Genomic DNA, 24364 nt, shown 5'->3' on the forward strand with positions numbered 1-24364 from the left:
ACTTCCAACCTGATTTTTTCCTCCATTTCTGTCTACTCCAAATACCTAGAGCTTTCCTAATGCAATGTCTGCCCTGGCCCTCAGCTAAAAGCCTCCTCACCAAAATCCTCAGTGGATTCTTTTAGAAACTGCAGTCCTGGCGAAACTAGATTGTTTTGTGCAGGATGTGTCCCCCATGTCTGTCTTCTGCTCCTTGTGCTTGGTAAACTCTCGTGGGGAGAAACAATGTTCTTGGTCTGTGTTGTGTTTCCCAACAGGGTAGGATCCTGGTCCACCACAGGGGACAACAGGGGCTACAGAAATACAGGAAGGTTTTAATCTCTTCTGCACTCATCATCCCCCCATTGTCTGTAACAAACCCTGCCTGACTCTTCCCCTTCTCCCTGGCTGCTCATCATCTGTTGCTTTTGAGGTGGTGAGGTCCAAGGGTGACTTCTTTTCATCTTCTCTTGGTGGAGTGGCATTAAACCCTGGTGCATCCCAGCTTGTGCTGCAGCTTCTGGGCTCTGCAGGGAAGAGGACGAAGGGGCTTTTCTGCCATCATCTGTTCCCAGTTACAGTGGCTTCAGGGAGCTCTTTGGCCAGTTTCCACCACAACCCGCCAGCTCCCAAGCCCACGCAACTGGGAGGTGGGGCCTCGTGGTGGTAGTGGCCGGGGCACCGTGCATCACTCTCAGAGGACCTGGGTGAAGGGACGGCGCAGCCACCACCCTCTGCTCCTGCTGTGCCGGGGACGGGCTGCCCCTCCGTGAGTAGCCTGTCCTCACCGGGTGCTCCGGGGACAGCGTCAGCGGGACCGGGAGGGGTAAGAGCAGGGACCACCCACACGCCCTAAATCTCCTGAATTTCATCTGCTGCTTGAGAAAAGGGGGTCAGTGCCGGGAGGGAGCTGGGGGTGTGCTGCCGGGTGTCACCCACCCAGGAGCAGTGGAGATGGGTGTTTTGTGGTGCTTTTGCCCCCTGCGTTGAGCTGGGGCTGCGCAGGGCTGGGCGCTGGGGGGGGCACACGTGTGGGAGGGGAACACTGATCACAGCTCGGCCACATCCCTGCCCGTAGCTCCTCTCTCTGCTCCTCTCCTGCCTTCTTACCCCTTCTCAGCCGGCATCGCTCACCCTGGCCCTCGTGCACATCTGTTACTATCCTGGTTACTCCGAGTTTGCTTTACAGCTCTGACAGTGCCCTTTAGCCTGCCTTGCACTGCAGCTCCTCCTAACTAGATGCCTCTCAACTAATTCTTTGCATCTTTGGGTATTAAGACACACTAGCGGGGGAGGGCTGTGTGGAGTCATTGGTGGAGCTTAACTAGTAACAAGTCAAGCATTAGGCAATGGCACATCCATCGCACCCGTGGGAGGTGCGTGTCTCAGCCCAGCTCCTGGCCCCGCCACCCTCGGGTGGTTCAGGAGTGAGGGGGGAGCCCAAGCCCAGCCCTGCCTTCACAGCGGGGTCTGCAGCTCCCAATTTGGCTTTGCAGGTGGACAAGTCGCGATGACGGCGAAGACGAATCAGGCTCTGGAGAATGGAAGTGCCAAGGTGGGTGCGGGAAGAGGGAGGGAGGGGAGGGCAGAGGGGTGCTGAGGGCACCAGGTAGTGTGTACCGGCTCTGCCAGGTGTCCCACATGTCCCCTGTTATCTTTATATGGACCTTTACCTGCAATAATGTAGAGCATCATCAAAGGGAAAGGGGATAACCTTTCGCTTGCTTGAAATGAAATAGTTCAGAATCAAGAAAGTTAACCCTGACGTGATGGGAGCCCTCAGTGATACCTGCCATCAGGGCCTGTCCTTCACCCGTGTCCCCACTGGGGACCCCAGACAGCCATGCTGCTGTGGGTGCAGCACTGCTCTGACCAGCTAGAGCCCCCGGGACTGCTGAACTGCAGGATTTGTGAGAGGGCTGGCTCCGCGTCAAGCCAAAATTAGCACAACAGAGCACAGAACAATATAGTTTTTATCAAACATGCGGATTCACAGTCCAGTCGCGGTCACAAGTGGGACATGAAGCCAAACTCGGGGGAAAGCTCAATTCTTTCTTCTGCTCTGACCCAAAGAGCGCTTGCCTCATGGCTGCTGTGATGAGCCGACGTTCGCCCCGGTCCTCCCTTGGGGCTGCAATGTCTCTCGGTTGTCTCACCTCACCAGGTGGGCGCTGGGCAAGAGCAGGAGCAGAGGGTTGGAGCTGCAGGTTTATCCTGCTCACCCAGCTTTGAGGGACCCACCTCCAGTCGTGCTCTGGCACTAGCAGCACACACAGGTGTTGGCTCTGCTGGTATATACTGGCATCCCACGTCACCCATGCTGGCAGGGTGTGGAGACGCGGTGCCTTGCTGCCTCAGAGAACTCTGGTGCCCTGTTCTTCAACGGCTCCTACCAAAGCCCTTTGTGCCATCAAGGATGGACCCACTCCTCTGCCCCTCTCCTTTTTGAGGTCCGTATCCTTTACTTGTCACAGTGGTGACAGGACAGAGGTGTCACATAGGCAAAATGGACTTTGCTGGTCCAAGGACAGGAGCAAGGGCTGGGTCAGATGGAAGAAGCATCAGGACAGGGTGGAAAGCCAGAGAGAACACCTGGACAGTCGGGCTTGAGAGGTGAGGGGAGTGGGGACCGTCACCCCTCTGACACTGCCTGTGGTGTTCCTGCTCCTTCGGTGGCAGCAGCCAGCCTGGCTGTCCGTGGCTGTGCTGTATGCAACATAGCTCGGAGACCCTCACAGGGGTTTGAGAAATGTCCTCCTGCTCCAGTGTGAGCTGAGGTCCTCTGCAGTCACTGCAGCACACCAAATGCTACCAGCATGCAGACAATCAGGCATTCCTTGGGGAAGGGCTGTTGGCTAACCAATGCCCATCTGCCATGCACAGGAGAACGTGCTGCAGAGGGTCCTACAGCTGCCGGTGGTGAGCTCGACCTGCGAAAGCCTCCAGCGGACCTATGCCAGCACCAAGGAGGCCCACCCGCTCATGGCCTCCGTGTGCGAGGTCTATGAGCGGGGCGTGCAGGGCGCCAGCGCCTTGGCCTTGTGGAGCATGGAGCCTGTGGTGCGCAGGCTGGAGCCTCAGTGTGAGTCCAACCACCGGGGGGGACACGGCAGGGGGGACCCCACCACAGCCTCCTGTGGTGGGACAGCGCTGGCACTAGCATGTGAGACCCCCTAGCACAACCCGTGAGCTTTTCTTACCACCCTACCCCCATGCTTTTTGCCCAAGGCAGTCGCTGTGGCTAACGACCTGGCCTGCCGGGGCTTGGACCACCTGGAGGAGAAGATCCCTGCCCTCCAGTACCCCGTCGACAAGGTAAGTCACAGGTGGGACAGTCTGGGACCCCCCAGCCCCTCTGCAGACCCCACAGCACGTCTCCTCTGGTCTTGTTTCTGGATGGTGATGGGCTGCTGGCGGGGGGGAAACAAGGCAGCACCTCCAAGCAAGGACTCCTCCAGGGGCTCCTGCAGCCCAGGGGATGGTTGGGGCGCTCCCAAATATAGGTCAACAGTGTCCTATGTCCCATCCCTGCCAGGTACCTTCAGCCCAGGCTGGAGAGATCTCTTATGCCCCTCTTGGGGCTGTCTGCTAGCATGGCCATGGCTGGGGTCCCCATGGTCCCTCCAGATGCTCCATGCCACCCCAAGCACACTGGCAGGGCTGTTCACTATCTCTCCACCCGTAGCTTGCGTCCGAATTGAAGGGCACCATCTCCTCCCCCCTCCAAAGTGCCAAAAGCACCATTGGCAACTCCGTGGATAAGATCATGGAGCTGGCAGCAGAAGGCTACGAGGCCACCAAGAACACCGTGGAAACAACGGCAAGGTACACGAGGAGGAACTCAGTGAGCCAGATGGCAGCCGCGGGGGTCGACACGGCCCTGGGAGGGCTGGAGAAGCTGATGGAGTACCTGCTGCCAGAGGAGGACGAAGAAGCAGGTAGTCCTGATGCCCAAATCCCATCTGAAGGTGTCTGGGGAGGGCTGGCAGCGTGTGGGGTGGCACCTCACTCACGGGGTGCATGTGGCAGGAGGCAGCCCCTGGATTTTGGTGTAGGGCTGCCTAGGAGGGCTGTCCCACAGGGATGTAACCCCTCCCACTGATCTTCTGCCTCTGCTCTTCTGCCTTTAGATCAGAAGCCCAAACAGACACGTGGGTCAGCAGTGAAGGTCTCCCAGCAGCAGCCCAGCACTCCCAGCACTCCCAATGCTCCCAGCACCCTGGGCCGGATCGGTGCCTTGGTTAGCACCGCCTCCCACCGCGCTTACCAGCAAACCACCCAAAGCCTCCAGCATGCCAAAGCCAAGGGGCAGGAGCTGGCCATCTGGATCCCCATCGTGGTGAGTGCCAAAACCCACCCGTTGGGTTCCTGCTCCCCCACACCTTCTTTTGGGCTGATTTTGCTTTCAGATGAGATACTTCAGGCTCCTTGGAGCATGTCCAAGAGCAGAGTGGTGGGCACTGCTGGTTCCCCCACCCCCCAGAGAGATGAGCCAGGGCCAGCATGGCATGTTCACACATAATCTTGTACCGTGTTAGCAGGATGAGTTATTTTTAGCCGGCTCCCAATGTATATTGTTGATTTATGGCCTTGCCATAACATCCTTCCTAAAGTAAAAAGCCTCCGGAGAGGATGGGGAGAAGCAGGCACCTCTCCTCTCCCACCCAGTGCTGCAGTGGGAACCCCTTCCCTGGCCTGCGCCAAAATCCCAGAGCTCCTGGCTGCCCTCAGGATTTCTTCCCACGTGCATCACACAACCCCTCTGCTCCCTGCGCACCCCAGGGCCCCCCTGAAATCCTCAGGCTAAGCAGGATGGGGTGGATGGGACCTGCCAGCTTCCCCCAAGCGGTGGCTTTTTGCTCCCCTTCCAGGGCAGCCTGGCCAAGCCGAGCACACCCGAGGCACCACAAGTCCATGGTGATGGGCAGAGCAGCGGCTGGCTGAGCCGGCGGCAGAGCAAGGTGCCGGAGCAGAAGCAGGAGAAGGCAGGGAAGAAAGACACCAACCACATCAAGGAGGTATGGAGAAAAGGAGGGCAGTGAGCCAGGGGTTCCCCAAAGCATCCTCCTGCCCATGGACCATGACAGCATGGGGGATGTCCCCCCCATACCCTTCAGGACCAGGCCCCCCCATCCCTGCTGAGCCCCGGTTGGAACTGTGGCTTGGAGGAGGTGAGGAAGGGTTGGGAGGGGACCCTGTCCCCCCAAATCTGGGGGCTGGGGGCAGCCTCTGCGCCTGGCAGGGTCACCACGGCTTGTATATCAAGGCTCCTTTGCTGCTGTGGGCTGTCAGCACCGAGCACCCCACCGAGCCCCTGAACACCCCCAAAAAACACCCCCCCATGGTCCCAGCAGCGAGGGGCGGTGTGAGCCGGCGAGGCTGGGAATGGTGCCCAGCGTTGGCCCCGCTGGGACAGGGGACGGGAAGCGGCAGGTCGGGGTCGCTGCCCTTCGCCTCTGCCTGCAGCGGAAACGCGGGCCAGGACAGGGGGTCCCTGGGGGCCTGGGAGCAGGGGACAGGCAGCAACCCTGCTGCACAGGGCTGCGGTGGCTTCTGCACGCAGTGAGCAGAACGTGCTCGGGCTTTGAGGTGCGGAGGGGATGGGGAGCCCAGGGCCACCCCTGTCCTGCTCGGGGGGGCTGGCGGGGACGGGGCCAGTGGCTGAGCTGGTTTCTCTCGGCAGGCGGGGGACAGCCCCGGGCTGGTGGGCAGCGTGGCACACAACCTTCAGACCGCCTGCGCCTCCGGCATCTCCAGCGTGAAGAAGGTCCCAGCCGTGGCCTGGGACGCGGCGGAGGGGTTGATCCTCTTCACCCCACGCAGGCTGTCCAAGGCCTTGGAGACGGTGGATGCTCTTGGGGGGACCCTCGTCAGTGCCCCCAAGCATCTGCTGGGCACCCTGTACAGCTATGTGCCGGTGAGTTTGTCCCCAGCCAGGTCCCGTCCATCTCCAGCAAACCCCAGTTTGCCCAACCTCCTCCCATGAGCACCCCATAGTGCCAGGCAGTGCCAGGAGGTACCAGAGCGAGGAGATGGGGTGCTTTTGGGACACCTCAGTCTCACCCTTCTCCTGAGCATCCTCCAAGCCTTGCCAGTGAGTCCCCCCACAGAGCTGGCAAGTCACCTATGGTGGCACCTTCACATGGTTCATGGTCGAGCCAGGGTGTGACCACAAATTCCTGGGAAGGTGAAAGTTCAGGCTGAGACTGTGTCCCCTCTCCTTGCCCCATCCCACTGCCCCCCTGGACCATTTCTCCACCGCAGCTGCTTGGGGGCTGCAGTCGCCCAATCCCCTCTGCTGGGGCTCTCTCTGGGGCAAACTGGCCTATCCTGAGGTCCCCCTAGTTTTGGGGGGGCTGTGTAGCACAGGGAGAGCAGGGCTGGCAGGCGGGTACAGCCTGGCTGGGTGCTCACCCCATCTCTCAGCTCCGCAGGCAGTCGGTGAAGGAAGAGGAGGCAGCCGGGGGCAGCAAGCCCAGCCCGGAGACGGAGCAGAAGGAGGAGGACGCCAAGCCTGCCGCCCCCTCCGCCGAGGAGAAATCCCAGCTGAGGGGCGACTGGCGGCTGTACCGTGGCCATCACCCCCTCTCCTTCCTGGGGCTTGAGGACCCGCTGTTCCTGCGGCACAACCTCTACCGCAGCCCTGCCTTCGAGCCCGAGTGCCCCCTCCCGCGGAAATCCGCCTTCGCCCCCTACAACAGGCGGGTGAGCGAGGGCTCCTACCGCTTTGGCCCCGAGGCCACGTACAGCCGGGCTTACTACGCCAACCTCTACAGCCCTACCTTCAAGAAGGACTGAGACAGGGGGGAGGACAAGCATGTCCCGGCCCCCCTCTGATCTCCCCCTAGCATGCTTTGCTCAGGGTCCTGCCAGCCACCCACACGCACCCCTGTACTGGGACAGGAGCTCAAAGTGGTAGACATGCCATGGGATGTCATCTTCTGGAGCGCATCAGGGCCAGGATGGGGGAATAAAGGCACCCAAAAGCCCTGTTGGTGGAAGGAGAAGGTAGAGGGGGGTGGGACCAGAGAGGCAAAGGAGATGCAGAAAAAGCATTGAGACCAGAAAAGAGAGAAAGGGGCCAGCCAGGCCTGGCACTGGGCTACCCTGGTCCCTGTTGAGCAGATAGTGTGGACTTAGATGGGCTACACATTGAGAACAGTGCTGAGACAGAGCAGGGAGGACAGCAAAGCCATCAAACATCACCCTTGCAAGCCTGGTTCCCCATCCTTCCTCCCTCCGTCCCACCTCGCAGGGCCCATCCCTGGCCACAGATTGCTTCTCCACGGAGGAGCTGAAGGTCCTCACTGACCAGCAGGACTCATGAGTTGGAAAGCCCTGGGCACCCACCCCCAGCTGATAGTGGGACGGATGGTGGGGTCAGGAAGAAGACCGGTGAGAACAGGTGGAGCTCCTGGAGCCCCTCTCTCCCGCAGGACCACCTGGCTTCCCGCAACACCTTGTTGTATCCACTGCAATAATAAACCTTCCCGACCTGCTGCTCGCCCCATTTCCTTGGCTGCTTTACGAGAACGAGCCATGAAAATGCGGGAGCAGAGTGGGGCGAGACACCCAACCCAGGGCTGAGGGAGCAGGTATGGGAAACATCCTCGGCTCACTGCTGCAGGGACAGTGGGGACTCCTGCCCAGCACAGTACGTGTCTCTTCCCATGCCCCGAGTACAAATCCACAGCTGCGAGGAGCCGGGGGCCTCCTGCCAAACATGATTTATTGCATTTCCAGAAGAGAGCAGAGCAATCCCTGTCCGTACTGCGCACACACACCCTCTCCCAACACGCTGCTTTCCCAGGCACACCGGGGAAGGGGCTGGGGAGAGGCAGGGGAAAAAAATACCCAGCGGCGGAAGGGTTCGTCGATGAGCCCAGCGACCCCTCTCCTCACCTCCCTTCCTCCCCGGGGACAGGCAGCCTCACAGAAGGGGTGGCTTGGGAAGGCGCACGGCGCGATTCCCCACCCTGGGAACGAGCCCGCGCCTGGTTTTCCCAGGCACAGCCCGTACGGTGCTTGCACGAGGGAAACGGCTACAGTCGCTGAAAGGCTGTGGGAGAGAGGACCAGGAGCAGGATGGCAGGTGGGATGGGGACCTCACCAAGGTCCTCAAGGGCCAGCTGGTGCCGCAGGCTCTCGGGCACAGTGATGTGCACATGGGAACTGACAGTGGCTCCTCAGTGGAGAAACCCCCACATTGCCAGCTCACGGGCGCTCCAGGGTTACCAGAAGGGACCCAGATGAGCATTAACAGGACTAAGGATCCCAGGGTAGGAGGGGGTGACATTGAGCTGGGTGGCCATGAAGAAGCAGCGTGTCCTCCCTGCTCACTGACAGTCCAGGCAGCTCCCGCTGAAGGAGCTGGGGATGATGCTGCCTGGAGCGGCAGCAAGATCACCTGGTGGTTTCCAGCATTGGAGGATGGAAGGAGAAAGCGTGAGGCACCCAAAAATCTGGTACAGCAAAGAGCAGAGACTTTGCCCCACCACCTGTCCCACCACAGAGCCAAGAGCTCTACAGGAGGGAGTAGAGGAAGGCACTACAGTCCTCAGCTGCACTGGCCATGTATGGCAGGAGACCCAGCCCCTGAGGTTAGGAAGGCAGCAAGGAACCCACCATACTTATGGAAGCACACAACATCTCCGTGGGCACGCAGGGAGGAGGCTCAGTCCAGCTGGGCAGTGTGGAGAGAAGCAACACCCAGGCTGTATCTCAGAGGGAGTCCGTTCGCTTACGGGCAAACACAGCCGACATGGTCTTGACAATGCCACGGATCCTTGTACCCTTTTTCAGTGCCAGTTTGCTGTCAGGGATGCGCTCGGCCAGTCCATGGAAGACCATGAGGGCCCCATGATAAGCTTCAGCTGCAGAGACCTCATAGAAACCACAGTCTAAAGAGAGGGCCAGGAGCCGTCCCTCCTCGCTGGACACGACCCGTTGGTGGTGCAGGTCACGTTTGTTGCCCACAATGACGATGGGCACCTTCTCCTGGCTCTGCCCCTCCTTGGCCGCCTTGATGAACTGGATTTTGAGGGGCAGGATGTTGAAGCTGGCGCGGTCACAGATGCTGTAGACCAGGACAAAGCTGTCTGCCCACTGGATTCGCTTCTCCTCTGAGGAGCCCTCCTCTGCCTGCTCCTGGGGAAACAGAAAACAAAGGTTTCTTTACCCGTCTCCCTCCCTCCACGCCTGCTTGCTAGCACAGGGCACAGTGATCCTGAGCCCATCAGGACCGGGGCAGCTCGTGAACAGCAGCAGAAGGGCAGAGAGAAAGAGGATTACTGAGGAAGACAGAGCAGGACCTGGCAGACCTCACCAAGAGGATATGATTTGGGCTTCAGCATCGCTGTTCTCACTCCATCACCCAGCTGCCAAACACCACAAGCCGTAGGTAATAACAGTGTGGGGACCTCAGAGCAGCACTTCCACTCTGTCAGCACAGTCCTGTGCTCAGTCTGGGCTGGTAACACTAGTGCTTCAGCCCCAACGTCCTCCATCAGAGGACCACGGGCTATGGTGACTACTGCTACCCTGCCAGCAATGCTGCTGCCCTGTGCTCTGCAGGCAAGAAGGGTTTAGTTGCCTACAAACCATCTGACACAAGAGTTTTGCCTATGCCTATGGTTCCCCTCATGTAACTTCTAGTAGAGGGGTTTTTTTCTCCCCTGGGGTAAAAAGAGGCGATGGGAGAGGAGCCCTCTCACCTGGGAATTGGGGACATCCCAGATGTGGAAGAGAATCTCTCGGCCGTCCACAGTCAGGTTGTGGCTGTAGATGAATTCTGCCAAAAAATGAGAATGAAAATTGTCATCTTCACAGACCCAACAGATAGCTCCCTCAGCTCAGGTCTTTTCCTCCTGGGGACAAACCTGTCACGTCCACCCTGGGAGACAGTGCTCTACAAGGCAAGGTCCAGGGGCTCTTTTCACAGAGCAACCACCCCGCAGGGCATGGTGGCCTCCAGGGCTGTGACCACCCCAGCCTGCCTCCGCCCCAGCGTGCAGTCCAGGCACACTGGTGCCACCAGCTGCTACCCAGAACCGTTTGCACACAGAGAAGCAGTTCTGGAGCGAGGAGATGGGTCACTGAACAAATACAACCATCGAGCCCCCGGGAGCAGGCAAAGGCTCTGGAGAAAGGCAGGAGAGGGTGGGAAGCAACAAAATCCCGCGGGCAGAAGCAGGCTCACCTCCTGACCCCAGTCCCTAACGGAACCAGCCTGGCCCTGGCCTGGCACTCACCCATGTCTCCGTACTCCCCGATAAAGCGGCGGGTGAGGAAACGCACAGTCAGAGCTGCAGAGGGGAGAAATGAGGATCATGAGAACAACCCTAAACCTGAAGGATTTTCCTTTTTAACTCTGAGCAGAGTCAGGCACCATCCGCCTGTAAACTCCCACCAGGAACAACCTCCGGTTTTCTCCCAGCGCTCAGCCGGTCTGCGAGCAGAGCAGAGGCACAGCACAAAGCGGAGCATCAGCAAACCACAGCTCAGCGGAAAATACCTTCCCTCGTCGCTCACCTGCTGCCTACAAGGTTGTGCTCAGCTTCCCAACCACGAATCACCACCACACCTGAATGCTCAGCCCCATCTCACCAGCTTGCTCCACAGGGTTCCTCTCTGCAGCTTGTTCTCCAAACGCTGCTGCAGTTTTCAGCCTTTTTTTGGGAGGAGAAACGGGTCTCCCTGCCTGGGAACCCCCTGCTCGCAGCTCGTGGTCGGTTCTTACCCGATTTCCCGACATTATCCGCTCCCATAATGAGGACGTTTGCTTCCACCTTCAGGGCGGTGGGGCCAGGCATCTCCATGAGGGCGGGGTGGTCGGGGCTGAAGCTGGCGCTCCGGCGCAGCGGCAGCCGGAGCCCCATGCCGAGCACAGCCCTGCCTCGTCGGTGGTCCCAGCAGCGTCTGCGACTCCTCTCCGCGCAGCCGAGGAGCCAGAGCTTCCCACGGCACCCAGGGGACCCGCGGGGGCCATACCCCTCCCCGCGGCCGCAGGGGCGGTGCAGCGGGAGCTGCAGGCGGCCACATGAAGAACTTTATTATCGCTCGGATCGTCCCGAACGTACATCAGTGCCCAGAGCCGGCCCTGCCAGCCCTCAGCGCGGCAGGCGGCCGGGAAGCACTGGCTGTCCGCACCGGCTGCTCCACAAACTGCGTCCCAGGAGGCTGCCCACGCCTGCACCTCAAGCATTGTCCCTTCACAGGGCCACGTAGACCCTGGTCCCTTCCCCACAGTGATCGTGGGAATGCCTGTGAGGAGTGGTGGAGTGTCTCATGAGCGATGGAGTTTCTCATGAGCAATGGAGTGTCTCATGAGTGATGGAGCACCTCACGAGTGATGGAATGTCTCATGAGTGATGGAGCGTTGTCTCACAAGCGATGGAACATCTCACAAGTGATAGAGCATCATCTCACAAGTGATAGAGCATCATCTCACAAGTGATGAAGCATTTCACGAAAGATGGAATCTCTTGTGAGTGATGGAGCATCGCCCGAGCAGTGGAGCATCTCCCGAGTGGTGGAGCATTGTCTCACAAGTGAGGGAGCATCTCATGAGTGACAGAGCGTCACAAGTAGTGGAGCATTGTTTCACAAATTATGGATCATCTCACGAGTGACGGAGTGTTGTTTCACCAGTACTGAAGCATCTCAGAAGCGGTGGAGCATTGTCTGACGAGCAATGGAGCATCCCACGAGCGCTGGAGTCTCTTGTGAGCGATGGAGCCCGAGCCCCCCCGAGTCACGGAGCCCCCCCGGAGCCTCCCACCCGCACGGCTGCCGCAGCCCACCCGTGTCCCTGCCCACGCCACCCCGGCCCCGCCGCCCGCTCCCCGCGGGCTGTTGCCCTCCCTCCGCCCGGCCGCGCCCCCAACCCCAGCCCGGGCCCGGCGGGGCCGCTCCCCCTGCGCGGCGCCGGGCGGAGCCGCCTGACGCCATCGCGCCGCGCCGTGCTGTGCCGTGCTGTGCCGTACCGGGCCGGGCCGGGCCCAGCGCGCTGCCCCGCCATGGCGGCGGAGGGGGCGGCGGTGCGGGTGGCGGTGCGGGTGCGGCCGCTGCTGCCCCGGGAGGCGCTGCGGGGACACCGGCCGTGCCTGCGGGCCGACGCGGCCGCCGGGGAGGTGGCGCTGGGCCGCCGCCGGTTCCGCTTCGCCGCCGTGCTGCCCGAGGCGGCGGGGCAGGCCGCCGTGTACCGGGCCTGCGTCCAGCCGCTGCTCCGGGCCTTCTTCCGCGGCTTCAACGCCACCGTCTTCGCCTACGGGCAGACCGGCTCCGGCAAGACCTACACCATCGGGGAGGCCAGCGTCGGTGAGTCCGCCGTGCCTGCCGCCACCGCCGTCCCACCAGCATCACCGCCATCCTCCGCTCTGCCCACCAGCCCTGCCGGTGCCGCACCGGCACCTCCCTCCGTCCCAAGCCAAGCCACCAACGCCACCGTCCCAGCCACCCCTCCCACCCCACCAACCTCACCGATGATGCCATCCCCGCCATCCCCACCCGTCTTGTCAGCTTCACTTTCTCCACCCAAACCCACCATCACCATCTTTATCACTTCCAGCATCACCATCCCAATCACTTCCAGCATCACCATCCCAACCAGTCCTTCCACTCTTGACCCTGCCAGGCCCCCCAAGCCCATCCCCACCAACCCAACCACCACCCATCCCCATCAGGTAACAAGCAACAGGAGGAGAGGAAACGGCCTCAAATTGTGCCAGGGGAGGTTTAGATTGGGTATCAGGAAAAAATTTCTTCACTGAAAGGGTTGTCAAGCATTGGAAGAGGCAGCCCAGGGAAGTGGTGGAGTCACGGTCCCTGGAGGGATTTAAAAGACGAGTAGATGTGGTGCTTAGGGGTATGGTTTAGTGGTTGGCTTGGTAGTGTTAGGTTAATGGTTGGGCTTGATCTTAAAGGTCCTTTCCAACCAAAACGACTCTATGATTCTATGATCCTGCCCACCCCAACAGCCTTTCCTCCCCACCACCCACACTGCTGTCACCACCCCCCCCATGGACAACACCCCCCTTGAGCTAACAGCACATAGGTTTTCTCCTCTAGCAATGCCGGACAAGCAAGAGGACCATGTCTGGTCCAGAGGTGGTGGTGATCTTCCTAGGGCACCACTACCTTCAGCTGGCTTGAATCTATCAGCTTTGTCCTGAAATAAGCACTAAGGAGAGGGAGGTTTGCGGGGGTTAATCCTGTTAGTTTATGTGAAGGAGATGGGGAAAGAGGAAACCTTTCTGTCCTGTAAGTGCTGGCTTAATGGCATTGTGATATCTGACAGAGGATGTTTCAGTCAGCTTTAGTTAATTTCATTGTTTGTAAACACTACATTGTTTCCATACTTTCAGTCTATTTCTATGTTCAGTTTGCCAGTTCAGGCTATCATTGCACTGAATCTGGGGATCGCCCTTTTACACAGCTGCTGGAGACAAAAACAAAACCATTTAAAATTCAGACAGCAGAGTGCTGTGGCCAGGTACAAGCAGGCTGCAAGCACAAAGAAGAAAAAACTTCTCGGAGCTGGGAAAGGTTGTGGAGTCGTGCTGGCTTCAAAGGACAGCACGCTGTAGCTGCAGGCATGGTGTTTGCTAGCTGCTGAAAAGCTAACATGCCTTTTCCTTCTTGAACAAGGACAAGGAAACAAGCAGCATTGCTGGAATCCAGCACAGCAGTGGGATAGGGTTTGCCCCAAGGTCCTGCGGCTTAGAAACACTCAGGGGTGTTTAATCTGGGCTGCGAGGGCTGAGCTGTGGGAGGGTTGTGAGGCTGCTCCTTTCCAGCTGACGTGTGCTGCAGGCAGGCTCCTGCCCACAGCTTTGTCCCCGGCCAGCGTGGGCTCCCTGGGCATTCGCTGCTCCCCATGACTGCGTGCGTCTCTCTGCCAGCTTCCATCAATGAAGACGAGCAGGGCATCATCCCACGAGCCATGGCCGAGACTTTCAGGCTCATCGATGAGAATGACTTGATCGACTACACGGTCCGAGTGTCCTACCTGGAGGTGTACAAGGAGGAGTTTCGGGACTTGCTGCAGGTGGATACAGCCAGCAAAGACATCCAGATCCGGGAGGATGACAAGGGGAACGTTGGTATGTGTGGCTGCACACGGGCTCCCTTTTCTCCCCATGCCCAAAGCCAGGGTTGGGTTATCTATCCCTGAAGGCAGAGCCAGGTCTTCTCCCTCCATCCCTGTCCTGCAGCAGATTGCTGTGCTTAGTCCTGTTTGGTGTGGAAAGCTGGTCTGTGTGTGGCATGGTACAGGCATTGCAACGGCACCAGGCTGTGCGGAGGACCTGCGTCCTTGGGCAGCCCACCCCTCCCAGCCATGGCTCCATTTGCCCTTGCAGTGCTCTGCGGTGTGAAGGAGTCAGAAGTGGAAGGGCTGGACGAAGTGCTGAGCCTGCTGGAGATGGGGAACACAGCCAAGCACACGGGAGCTACCCACGTCAACAAGCAGTCGAGCCGCTCGCACACCATCTTCACGGTGACCATGGAACAGCGGCGCGGGGCTGGCCGCCTTTCCCTGCACCACCCGCCCCCCTCCGTCCCTGCCTCGGGCCAGGTCCTGGTTTCCAAGTTTCACTTTGTGGACCTGGCAGGCTCGGAGCGAATTGTGAAGACGGGAAACATGGGGGAGAGGCTGAAGGAGAGTATCCAGATCAACAGTGGCCTCCTGGCCTTGGGTAACGTCATCAGTGCCTTGGGAGACCCTCGGAGGAAGAGCAGCTACATCCCCTACAGGGACTCCAAAATCACCAGGTACAGCTGGGATGAGGACCCCCGTGCTCCGCACATCTCACAGGCTCTTGTCCCAGCAGGAGGGAGGTGATGCTTTGCCCTGCCCTTCCCATGCCCAGCCTGCCAGGTTGGGTGGCAGAGTCCCCACACTAGCCAAGAGGAGCTTGCAGGGCCAGTTGTCCCTTCTGCTCTCACGCTGGGGCTCTCAGACTGACTGATGGGACAGGGCCACTTGACCCACTGTGCCCCATGGCAGTTTAATAGGTCTACCCTCTGGGGGGGTTTTCACGTAGGGAAGCTTGAGGAGCAATGAGGCCAGGATAGAAATGATGGACTAACTTGTCGCAGTGCTGCCGAACACAAGCCTTGCTTAAGTCATGGTGACGAAGCAGAGATGGGGTGTCAGCATGGATTATCCTGCCCCTCCCTGCCTGGCAGTGCATAAAAAACACTTCCAGTAAGCTTGTTTAATGGTCTGCAGTTAGTTTTTAGCTCAAGCGAGTGGCCTTTGCAGTCTCCAACAGGTTCCCGTGCAGCCTGCACATAGCAGTGATCGCGGAGTCAGGATGCTCCCAGCACTGGAAATTATTCAGCTAGAAACTTGCCACGGTGCAAACTGTTGTTGCTCTGCTTAATGATTCTGCTCACTTCACTAGTGCCGAACTGGCCACAGAGCAAGAGTATCGTTTTCCTTGGGCTTAACCTCTGAAAAGGGTTGGAAACCTCCTGGATCTTGCATTATTTTGAATTTCAGCTATTTTAATTGCTGTGCTCTTCCCTAGGATCCTCAAAGACTCTCTGGGGGGGAATGCCCAGACCGTGATGATAGCCTGTGTCAGCCCGTCCTCCTCTGACTTTGATGAGAGCCTCAATACACTGAACTACGCCAGCCGGGCTCAAAACATCCAGAACAAGGCCGTGGTGAACTGCCGCAAGGAGACGGAGCACATCGAAGAGCTTCACCTGCAGATAAAGAACCTGCAGAAGGCCCTGGAACAGCGGCAGCGCTCTGAGACCCGTATCATCAACCGCGCGGCCACCGCCAAGCCATGTGCGCCGGACCCCACGGCTCGGCTGCTGGCCGAGTGCGCCCATTACCGGACCTGCACCGACGCCGCGTACTGGCTGCTGATGGAGCTGCAGGAGGACAGTAACCTGACGGTGGAGCAGATCCTGCGGGTTAAGGAGTGGTTGTGTGCAGTGGAGGCCGAGAGGAGCGAGCTGACCTCGGCTGGGCTGGATAGCGGCATCGAGAGCACCTCGGCAGAAGACCAGAGCTCTGAGGCACAAGGCTCAAAGCTGGCAAAAGCCCAGGTAACGGTTGGGGTGGTTTAACTCCGAGGTGGGGTTCGTCTGATGGCCTCTGAATGCAGCAGCCTCAGCACAGCACAGTGGAAGGGTCAGGTGAGGGAGAGGAGAAGCTACGCGGCCAAGAGGCTGTAGGGAGACAGAGTGATGTCCTCAGAACAGGCAGGGAAGGGTTGGATTCAGCTGCAGCTGAGAGGTGTATTTCACAGGAAAAATCTGGGTCTGCAGCGCTGCTGTGCCCTTGCACAGTCCAGCGTGGGAAGGGGAGGACAAAGGTGGATGCTGATGCTGCCTCTCTTGTATTTCGGGGGGGGGCAGGTGAACACCGAGAAGGGGTGTGGGTCCGTCAAAGACGAGCAGCTGGCCAAACTGCAGAGGCAAGTGGAGCGCCTGGAGGAGGAGAACCGTGATTTCCTGGCTGCCCTGGAAGATGCCATGGAGCAGTATAAGCTTCAGGTAGTTCTGGTCTCTGCTCTTTGTAGGGACCTGCCCATTGTCCCCTTCCTTCCCAGGAGAGTACAGCCCAGCTTTTGGGTTCCTCTGCAGCAGGTCTGGGATCCACATGTACAAAACCACATTTTTCTCGTTGCCTCCTAGAGCGACAAGCTGCAGGAGCAGCAGGACAAGATCTCAGAGCTGCACGTGCACTTGGAGATGGCAATGCCGAACCTGTGCATGCCAGAACTGCTGGAAAACCTTCACCTGGTGACTGCTGGCCGGAGACCTCACACAGCCCCACTGGATGCTGCCCCATCCCACAGCCTCAGCAGGGTTCCCTTGGGGCTCCTTCCCGCTGAGCAGAGTGGAAGAGCCCCTTCCAGGAAGGTGAGGGTGCAAGTCTGTGCCACTGAGGAGCTGCTGCCTTTTCACTTGGGTGCTCTCCACTGCGTGAACTGCTTTTTTCCCCCACCATTGAATGTGAACCTTGTCAGAGGTGTAGTCCAGAGGACTGCGCTCAGCATTCACATCCAAAGAGATTCACAACTCTGGCAAAACCAGCACAGATTCAAAGCTGAGGCTTTTACTTCCATGTTATGGGCAGGTCCCAGATTTGCTCAGCTCTGAGCAGCAGGAGGGCAGGCAGCTGGTTCTAGTAACACGGCAGTTCTCCTGAAAACATGCTCAACTCCATTTTGTTGCTTTTCTTTGTGTCTAGCAGTGATGTCCAGCTCAGAGCCAGCTGCTTTTCTAACACCAGCTCTCATGCAGCATGTTTCTTCTCTTTCTGATGGTGCCAGGAGCTCAACAGCAACCCCTCCTTCCAGGAGGAGGACCCAGCAGGCTGGCACCCAAACCACGCACAGTGCCCACCTGGCAGTCCAGAGATCAAAGATGCAGTGCTGAGGAGGGAGCGCAGCCAGGACTTGGAGAAGCCAGCAGAGCTGTCCTCGGGAGAGGAGGAGGAGGAGTGGGAACAGAAACGGTCCCTGTCCCAGCACCGGTGAGTTGAGGCTGTCCCAGCACTGTGCAGTGCACTGGCAGTTGTGTGACCTGGCTGTCCCACCTCTGCATCCCAGCTCTCATGGAGGATGTAGAAGCAAAACGCTGCCTCTGGGGCCAGTGATTCTGCTGAGACAGCTGCCTGCTCACTGGGGAGCTAATTACCATCTTTCCTGACAGCAGCTACTGTTTCTGTCTTTTTCTGAAACCTGGATCTTGAGGGTCCTTACTGGGAACAGCTCTGGCAGTACCCAGACCCAACTGATTGCTGCTCCTTCTAGAAACGGAATCCAAAGCTGGAGCAAGAAAGAGATTTGCAAGTTGAGCAAGGAGCCAAGTGGAGGCAATGCCCCGTCGATTCGGGAGGAGCAGCTGGAGCTGTCAAAAGGCAAGTGGCAGGTTGTTGGACAGTCTTCCTAGGGCTGGTGGTACTTCACGGGTGCCGTTGATAGGCAGCGTGTCCCACCTGGATGAGCCCAGAGGACAAAAATGGAGCAGATGACAGTCGAGCTGCTTTTGTTACGGAGAAACTTGAACTGCTGGGGTCTGGCAAGAGCTGCATGTTTTGGTGGAAGCTGCGGGTGGCTCTGGGAGATGCTGTGCCAGTTCTTGGCTACAGAGCTGAGGTTGGATTGTCCTTCTGTCACCCGGCTGCTAAGACAGGACCTTCCTTACCCGGGAATCTGTGTTGCAGAGGTCTGCAGGAGGCGGGAGCCACTGCTCAGTCCCTGGGAGCGCCTGCCAGGGAAGGACTCTGAGTGGAGGCTGGCGCAAGCACAGCAGAAGATCCGAGAGCTGGCGATCAACATCCGAATGAAGGAGGAGCTGATCACAGAGCTCATTAAGACAGGTACAGAGCTGCTGGTGGGAACATGCATCCATTTCCTATGAAACCTCCTTCTAGTTGGGATGCTTGGTCTCTACTCCATCCTCACCTTCCCTCCCTGTGTTGTCTGTGCCCAGTCCCTTCCCTTGTAGGCACTGTTTCTCCATCCCTCTGGCTAACTGAGACCCTTCCCATTGGTTTCTCCTCAAATCCTTTCCCCAGAGTAGCTGAGGGCAAGGGAACATTCAGTCTCTGTAGCCAAAATACCTGAGGAGAGAGAGGAAGGATCTGTCCCTTGGAAGGATCCTGTCTGTGAGGGAAGGGGGCCTGGAGGTCACGGCAGAAAGGGGTGTGTTGCAGGCAAGGACGCCCAGGCTCTGAACAGGCAGTACTGCCAGAAGATCAGTGAGCTGGAGCAGGAGGCAGAGCAGGTGCGGGCAGAGCTGAGCGACAGCCAGAAGCAGCTCCAGGAGTTGGAGGGCAAAGAGCCACGGGACCCTGGGGAGAAGCGCAAGCTGCAGGAGTACCGCACGCGTGTGGCAGCTGCACAGAGCAAGGCACGGGTGAGTGGGAAGGGCTCTGCCCGCCAGGTCGGTGAGCAGGGGAAGAGCTGGGGGCATCTCTGCAAAGGGCAGGGGGAGATGCCACGTTCAAGGACAGCTTTCACACTCCGGCAGGTTCTGTGCAAGAAGAAGCAGGCAACGGAGAGGCTGGTGTCCCTCTCGGCCCAGAGCGAGAAGCGAGTGCAGGAGCTGGAGAGGAACATTCAGCTGATGCGGCGGCAGCAAGGCCAGCTGCAGCGCCGGCTGCGGGAGGAGAGCGAGCAGAAACGGCGTCTGGAGACGGAGGTGAATAAGCAGCAGCACCAAGTCAAGGTAGGAATGGGCGGGAGCAGTTGTGCTGCTGCGGTGTTTGTGAGGATGGAGATGGGTGGGCTCTGCAAGGTGCAGGGCAGGCAAGGGTGGCTCTGATGGGACCTGTGATTGTCTTGGAGAGCATGGGGATGGAGAGAGGATTTTTTTTTTAAGAGTATCCGAAGAGCCAGCAGAGAACATAACCTGTCCCTCAGCACTAGGGCAAACAGCTTTTTGAGGCTCACAGCTGCTCCTTCCCCCATACAGGAACTGGAACTGAAGCATGAGCAGCACCAGAAAATCCTGCGCATCAAAACAGAGGAAATAGCAGCTTTCCAGAGGAAGCGGCGGAGCGGCAGCAACGGCTCCGTGATCAGCCTGGAGCAGCAGCAGGTAGAGGCAGAGCGAGGCTGCCGCCTCCTTCCAGTTCTAGGGGATTGCTGTGGGAGACTGCTGGTTGACCAGGGAGGCCTGGAAGCAGGGGCTGCAACTTGAGGTGGGACATAGCCCATCCTGCCCTTGAGGAGGACAGTCTGTAACATCACTTGTATCTAGTAGCAGAGGACTTAGATCTTGTCTTACCCCTAGGACCAGGATTCTCTTCTAAATCCTAGCATTGGTAAAGAAGCTGTGAAACCTTGTCTGTTAGCAGAAGGGTGGTGGGAGATGTGGTCCCCCAAGGACTCATTGACAGCTGTGGATTTAGCTCAGCTCTGCCTCTCAGAGCAGCTGGAAGGATAAAACCAGTGAAGTCTGGGCTATAGGGGTTAGCAGAGATGGACTTGAGACTCTCTGATCTCAACCCCATTGCTCTTTAGTCTAACAGTCCTGGGCATTGCTGCTGCTGTCTGCACGCATGCACATGCCCTTTGCCTTTCCTTCCATCAGAAAATTGAGGAACAGAAGAAGTGGCTGGATATGGAGATGGATAAAGTTCTCGAGCAGCGCCGGGCCCTGAATGAGCTGGAAGATGAGCTGCGGAAGCGAGAAGCTATCGTGGCCAAAAAGGAAGCCCTAATGCAGGAGAAGAACGGCTTGGAGAGCAAACGACTGCGCTCCAGCCAGGTAGGACAAGAGTGTGACACCTCAGGCCCTGGCTCGATTTGCAGCAGAGGCTGGAAGACCTGGGTGCCATCCTAGGTCTGGCAGAGGGCTGCAGATCAGGGTGAGGGGGTGTTGGGAACTGGGTAGCGAATCTGCCTCTACAGGAGAGCCTGCTTGTGCTGTGCCTCTGAGCTAGTTGGTTTGATGGCCCTTGGCTATGTTCTGCTGCAGGCCCTGACAGATGACTTAGTGCGTGTGTCCAGCCGCCTGGAGCACCTGGAAAAGGAGCTGACGGAGAAGAACGGGCAGCTGCGTCACGGCAGCGCCCATGACCAGCAGCAGATCCGCCAGGAGATCAACAACCTGCGCCAGGAGAAGGACCAGCTGCTCAAACAGAGGTTGGAGCTCGACAACAAGCTGCGTCAGGGCACCCTGCTGTCTCCAGAGGTACCTCTTCATGGGCTGGGCTGGCCTGCTTGCAAGAGCGTGAGGTAATAAGAGAGAAGTAAAGACCTGAGCATGGGGTCATTAGCAGGTGCTCCCTCACATCCCCAAACTGCATATTCCAATTTCTTGCCAGCACAACTGAGGTGACAAGGGAGGTCGGGGCTGTGTGAGACAGAGCAAACCCTTTGCTCCCTAGTAACTGCAGCTCTGCCCTGGCAGGAAGAACGGATCTTGTTCCAGCTGGATGAGGCAATCGAGGCTCTGGATGCAGCCATCGAGTACAAGAACGAGTCCATCACGTGCAGGCAACGGGTCCTGCGGGCCTCAGCCAGCCTGCTGTCTCAGTGTGAGATGAACCTCATGGCCAAGCTCAGCTACCTCTCCTCCTCCGAGACCCGAGCTCTGCTCTGCAAGTACTTTGACAAGGTGGGAGACAACTATCCTCTGTGCTGGTGGGAACTGTAGTATCTGACCAAACTCTTTGTTTTCCTCAGCCTCAAGCCTTCTGCCTGCCTCCTACTGTACTTTTGCCCTGTAAAGTCAGGCCACAAAGCCACAGCACCATGATTCCCACCTGTCCCAACACCTGGGAGACAGGCTTAAGTAGTCATAGGATGCATAGATCCCTGCAGTGGCTCTGCCACATCAGTGCAGCCACACATTGCTCTTCCCTCTCCGAGGCAGCTGTAACATCCCAGAACTATTAACCTTCCTACACTGTACCAAAAAACTTGATCAGGCTCAGCGGTGCAGGAAAGCTTCCAGGCTTTGAAGGAGCTGAGATGTTTCTTGCTTTTGGGCCCTGGCCAGGTGGTGACACTGCGAGAGGATCAGCACAGGCAGCACATTGCCTTCTCAGAGCTGGAGATGCAGCTGGAGGAGCAGCAGCAGCTGGTACACTGGCTGGAGGCAGCCGTGGAGCGCCAGCGCCTGGAGATGGACCGCCAGCTCACCCTGCAGCAGAAGGAGCACGAGCAGAACATGCAGCTACTGCTCCAGCAGAGCCGCGGTAACCATCCAGCTCCTCAAACGGGCAGCAGTGGCACAGCTTTTGTCTTTCACAGGGCATGCAGCTTGAAATGACCTTGTTTTTCCTTGCAGAGCACATGGATGAGGGGCTGGCCAGCAGCAAGCTGCAGTATGAGGCAAGGATTCAGGTGCTGGAAAAGGAGCTGAGCCGTTATATGTGGGCAAACCAGGAGCTGAACCAGAGGCTGAGTAACATGAACCTCCATCCTGGACAGACCAAAGGTGAGAGGAAGCCCAGGCTGGGTCTTTGCCTGGGAGTTTAAGGAAGGGAGTTTAAATTCCTTTCCTTGGCAGCAAGAGCTTGGAGCAGAGTCAGGAGCAGTGCAAGTGCACGTCATTGCTGGCCTTGAGCAAGCGCTCTACAGGCACGGATTTTGATGAGAAAAGTAGAGATCCTGATACTCATCTCACTGTACCCCCAATCTTTCCCAGCAGGGGTGGAGAGAAGCATTCACGGAGCTGGGGACAGAGCTCCTCCTGTGCTTGGGACCTGCGAGGAATCCAGCCTGGGGGAAGGGCCTGTGCCTCTGGCCACTACTGAAGGAAGCCACCAGATCAGGGGTGAGAGCAGGGACCTGGTGCATGCCCCTTTGCCATCGACATGGAGGCGTTCCTCCCTGCCCAACGACAGCCCCGGGGACCTTCGGCAGAGGGATGCCGAGCACTTGCCGAGAGCAGGGCAGTCCCACGAGGTGCACCCACCACGGTGCCTCGCTCCTGCCTCCAAGCCCCGCCGGGAGCTGCTCAGAGCCAGCCTGAACATGACCCCAGTGCCTCACCACCCAGCAATGATAGATGTGAGGAAAAACCCACTCTAGACACAGCCTTAACACTTACCTGGCCCAGGGCAGGGAGGAGCAGATATTGCTGATGTGAGCTTAAGAGCCTGTTGGCCCCACAAGCAAGCCCGGCAGCAAACCTGTTACATTTCAGAGGCTTGAGGAAGAAAAAAGACATGACTTCTCGTCATAAGAGAAATAAGCCTCAGCCTACATTCCCCCTATGGCTGCCAGTCTAGACAGCATTGATGGGACACCTTTCCTCCTGCACCCTCAGCAGCTTAAATACTGGGAAGTGGGAGATACCTCCCACCCTGGCCTCTAACACCAAAAACTTGTTTGGAAACCTCTGCTGCAGGGCTTGCTCAGGCCTGGCAGCCTCAGAGGAGGTTTCTCTGCAGTCCTGCAGAACTTGTACATAGATTTTTGTAGTAACTTTGTTTTTTTTACATTTCTACTGTAACTTTTCTAATAAAGCACAGTGAGTTTTATGAAGCAGTCACTTGTCAGAGGCGCCAGTCATCACTTACTTACTCTGAGTACATAGGAAAGGAGTTCTATTTAAACCTCACTGCATGGGAACTCGGCTGCTGTCAGAGTGTTGCCTTAATGTTTAAGTAACTCCTTTGTAAGTGCTCACAGCCAGGGCTGGTTGGTAGGCTTCCTACATTGAGTTGCTGCAGGAAAAGCATCTCCAGACAGCAGCAGAATTGTCTGAAGCATCCAGGATAAAAGCAACCCTGGATCAGTTCCGTTTTCTGCTCTGAGCAGCATTTTCTTACTCTTGGGAAAACTTCCAGTCTGGATATAAGGGAGATTAAATACAGTCTTGCAGCTTAACACTGACACCATCCACCTTGGGGAGGGGACAGAAGTTTAACTCTGGCAGAGCATGAAATGAAAGGCCAGGTATCTGCTTTAAGAAGGGCAAGGGAGGAAAATGGCAGCTTGGCTGCCCCATCCCATAAAGCAAGCCCCTGCTTCAGCCTGAAATCACAAGGAGCACAGCTACCACCACTACCATTTGAGGAGTAACATACACCAAGCTGAAATCCAGCATCTGAAGTAGGAGCCACCTGATGATCTTCCTCCTACATACTTGGGTCTTGCCTGTAGGGGTGTGGCTTTGAGGGGGGGACATTCCTGAGGGCTGTAGGTGTGGCTGAGCTGCACAAGATCTAAGTTCAGAGCCTTTATGTGCTGCTGTTGAAAACAAACATCTTCAGCAGAGAAAAGAAGAATCCATCCTACTCAGAAGTAGTAGTCTTGAAGCCCCATGCTTGTGTATCAATCCACATCCTCAAAGCAGGTGCATCTCTCCCACAAGCAAAACAATCACTGGTAAGCACACCATTCCTCCTCTCTTAGCAGAGGGAAACAGTCAGCTTTCCTGCAACAAACAGTGCTTCCAGGAAACAACTTCCATTCAATACCATCTAGCCCCTCAAAGCCATGCAACAAACTTCGGCATTACCATGCCTGGTTTCAGGATGACCTCACGCTCTCTCCATAGCTCTGCTTCCTGTGCATTCACTAGACACAGGGGGGAGACTTCCCTGATAGTCTGCCATGCACAAACAGATTGCTGTCCTAAAGGGAAAACGCAGCCCTTCCAAGGTAACGCACAGCTTCAGCCCCTTGTAGGCTATGTCTCAGGCACTGACTCACAGCTCCTGCTGTCTTCATGGGGTGCAAATGCAAGCACATGTTTCACAGGCAACTAAGTCACTAATCAGTGACTCAGTTTGGTAAAGAGTAGTCTTTGAACTGTCATCTCCAGTTATTCCATCAAGTTTTACCTCTCAAGGAGGTTTCCCCAGCCAGTTCCCTCTAGTTCACTGCAAGTTTGCAGAAAAGGACAAGGAAGTTACTCCATCAGCACCTGCTTACCAAGCAGTGGCCAGGAG

At 57.7% G+C, this 24364-nt stretch overlaps 3 protein-coding genes across 4 annotated transcripts; 2 read left to right on the forward strand and 1 right to left on the reverse strand.

Annotated features, from left to right (window-relative positions):
* The first annotated feature begins 691 nt into the window (after positions 1 to 691).
* On the forward strand, positions 692 to 7465 carry PLIN1 (perilipin 1). Of its 2 annotated transcripts, none has more exons than XM_068410687.1 (9): positions 692 to 748; positions 1476 to 1534; positions 2863 to 3061; positions 3212 to 3294; positions 3665 to 3917; positions 4110 to 4318; positions 4851 to 4997; positions 5663 to 5896; positions 6406 to 7465. In XM_068410687.1, exons 2-9 carry the CDS (start codon positions 1490 to 1492, stop codon positions 6775 to 6777), a joined length of 1542 nt encoding a protein of 513 aa, XP_068266788.1. In that variant the 5' UTR covers positions 692 to 748; positions 1476 to 1489; the 3' UTR covers positions 6778 to 7465. The 2 variants fall into 2 exon arrangements, with proteins under 2 accessions (XP_068266788.1, XP_068266787.1); XM_068410686.1 differs by having other exon boundaries at positions 694 to 805.
* Positions 7466 to 8624: 1159 nt separating this feature from the next.
* LOC137668981 (ras-related and estrogen-regulated growth inhibitor-like protein) lies at positions 8625 to 10790 on the reverse strand. Its single transcript, XM_068410809.1, has 4 exons — positions 10718 to 10790; positions 10230 to 10283; positions 9693 to 9769; positions 8625 to 9126 (listed from the first exon to the last, which is right to left on the reverse strand). The coding sequence occupies exons 1-4, from the start codon at positions 10788 to 10790 to the stop codon at positions 8701 to 8703; spliced, it is 630 nt and encodes a 209-aa protein (XP_068266910.1). The 3' UTR covers positions 8625 to 8700.
* A 1206-nt stretch (positions 10791 to 11996) lies between these two features.
* Positions 11997 to 22868, forward strand: KIF7 (kinesin family member 7). Its single transcript, XM_068410150.1, has 18 exons — positions 11997 to 12297; positions 13881 to 14081; positions 14340 to 14751; positions 15513 to 16044; positions 16357 to 16494; positions 16636 to 16863; positions 17277 to 17479; positions 17760 to 17866; positions 18173 to 18328; positions 18665 to 18867; positions 18982 to 19179; positions 19426 to 19551; positions 20047 to 20223; positions 20434 to 20649; positions 20869 to 21075; positions 21460 to 21658; positions 21751 to 21900; positions 22111 to 22868. The coding sequence occupies exons 1-18, from the start codon at positions 11997 to 11999 to the stop codon at positions 22494 to 22496; spliced, it is 4140 nt and encodes a 1379-aa protein (XP_068266251.1). The 3' UTR covers positions 22497 to 22868.
* Positions 22869 to 24364: the final 1496 nt, after the last annotated feature.

Source organism: Nyctibius grandis, chromosome 11 (assembly GCF_013368605.1).
Source record: "Nyctibius grandis isolate bNycGra1 chromosome 11, bNycGra1.pri, whole genome shotgun sequence".
Lineage (NCBI taxonomy): Eukaryota > Metazoa > Chordata > Aves > Nyctibiiformes > Nyctibiidae > Nyctibius > Nyctibius grandis.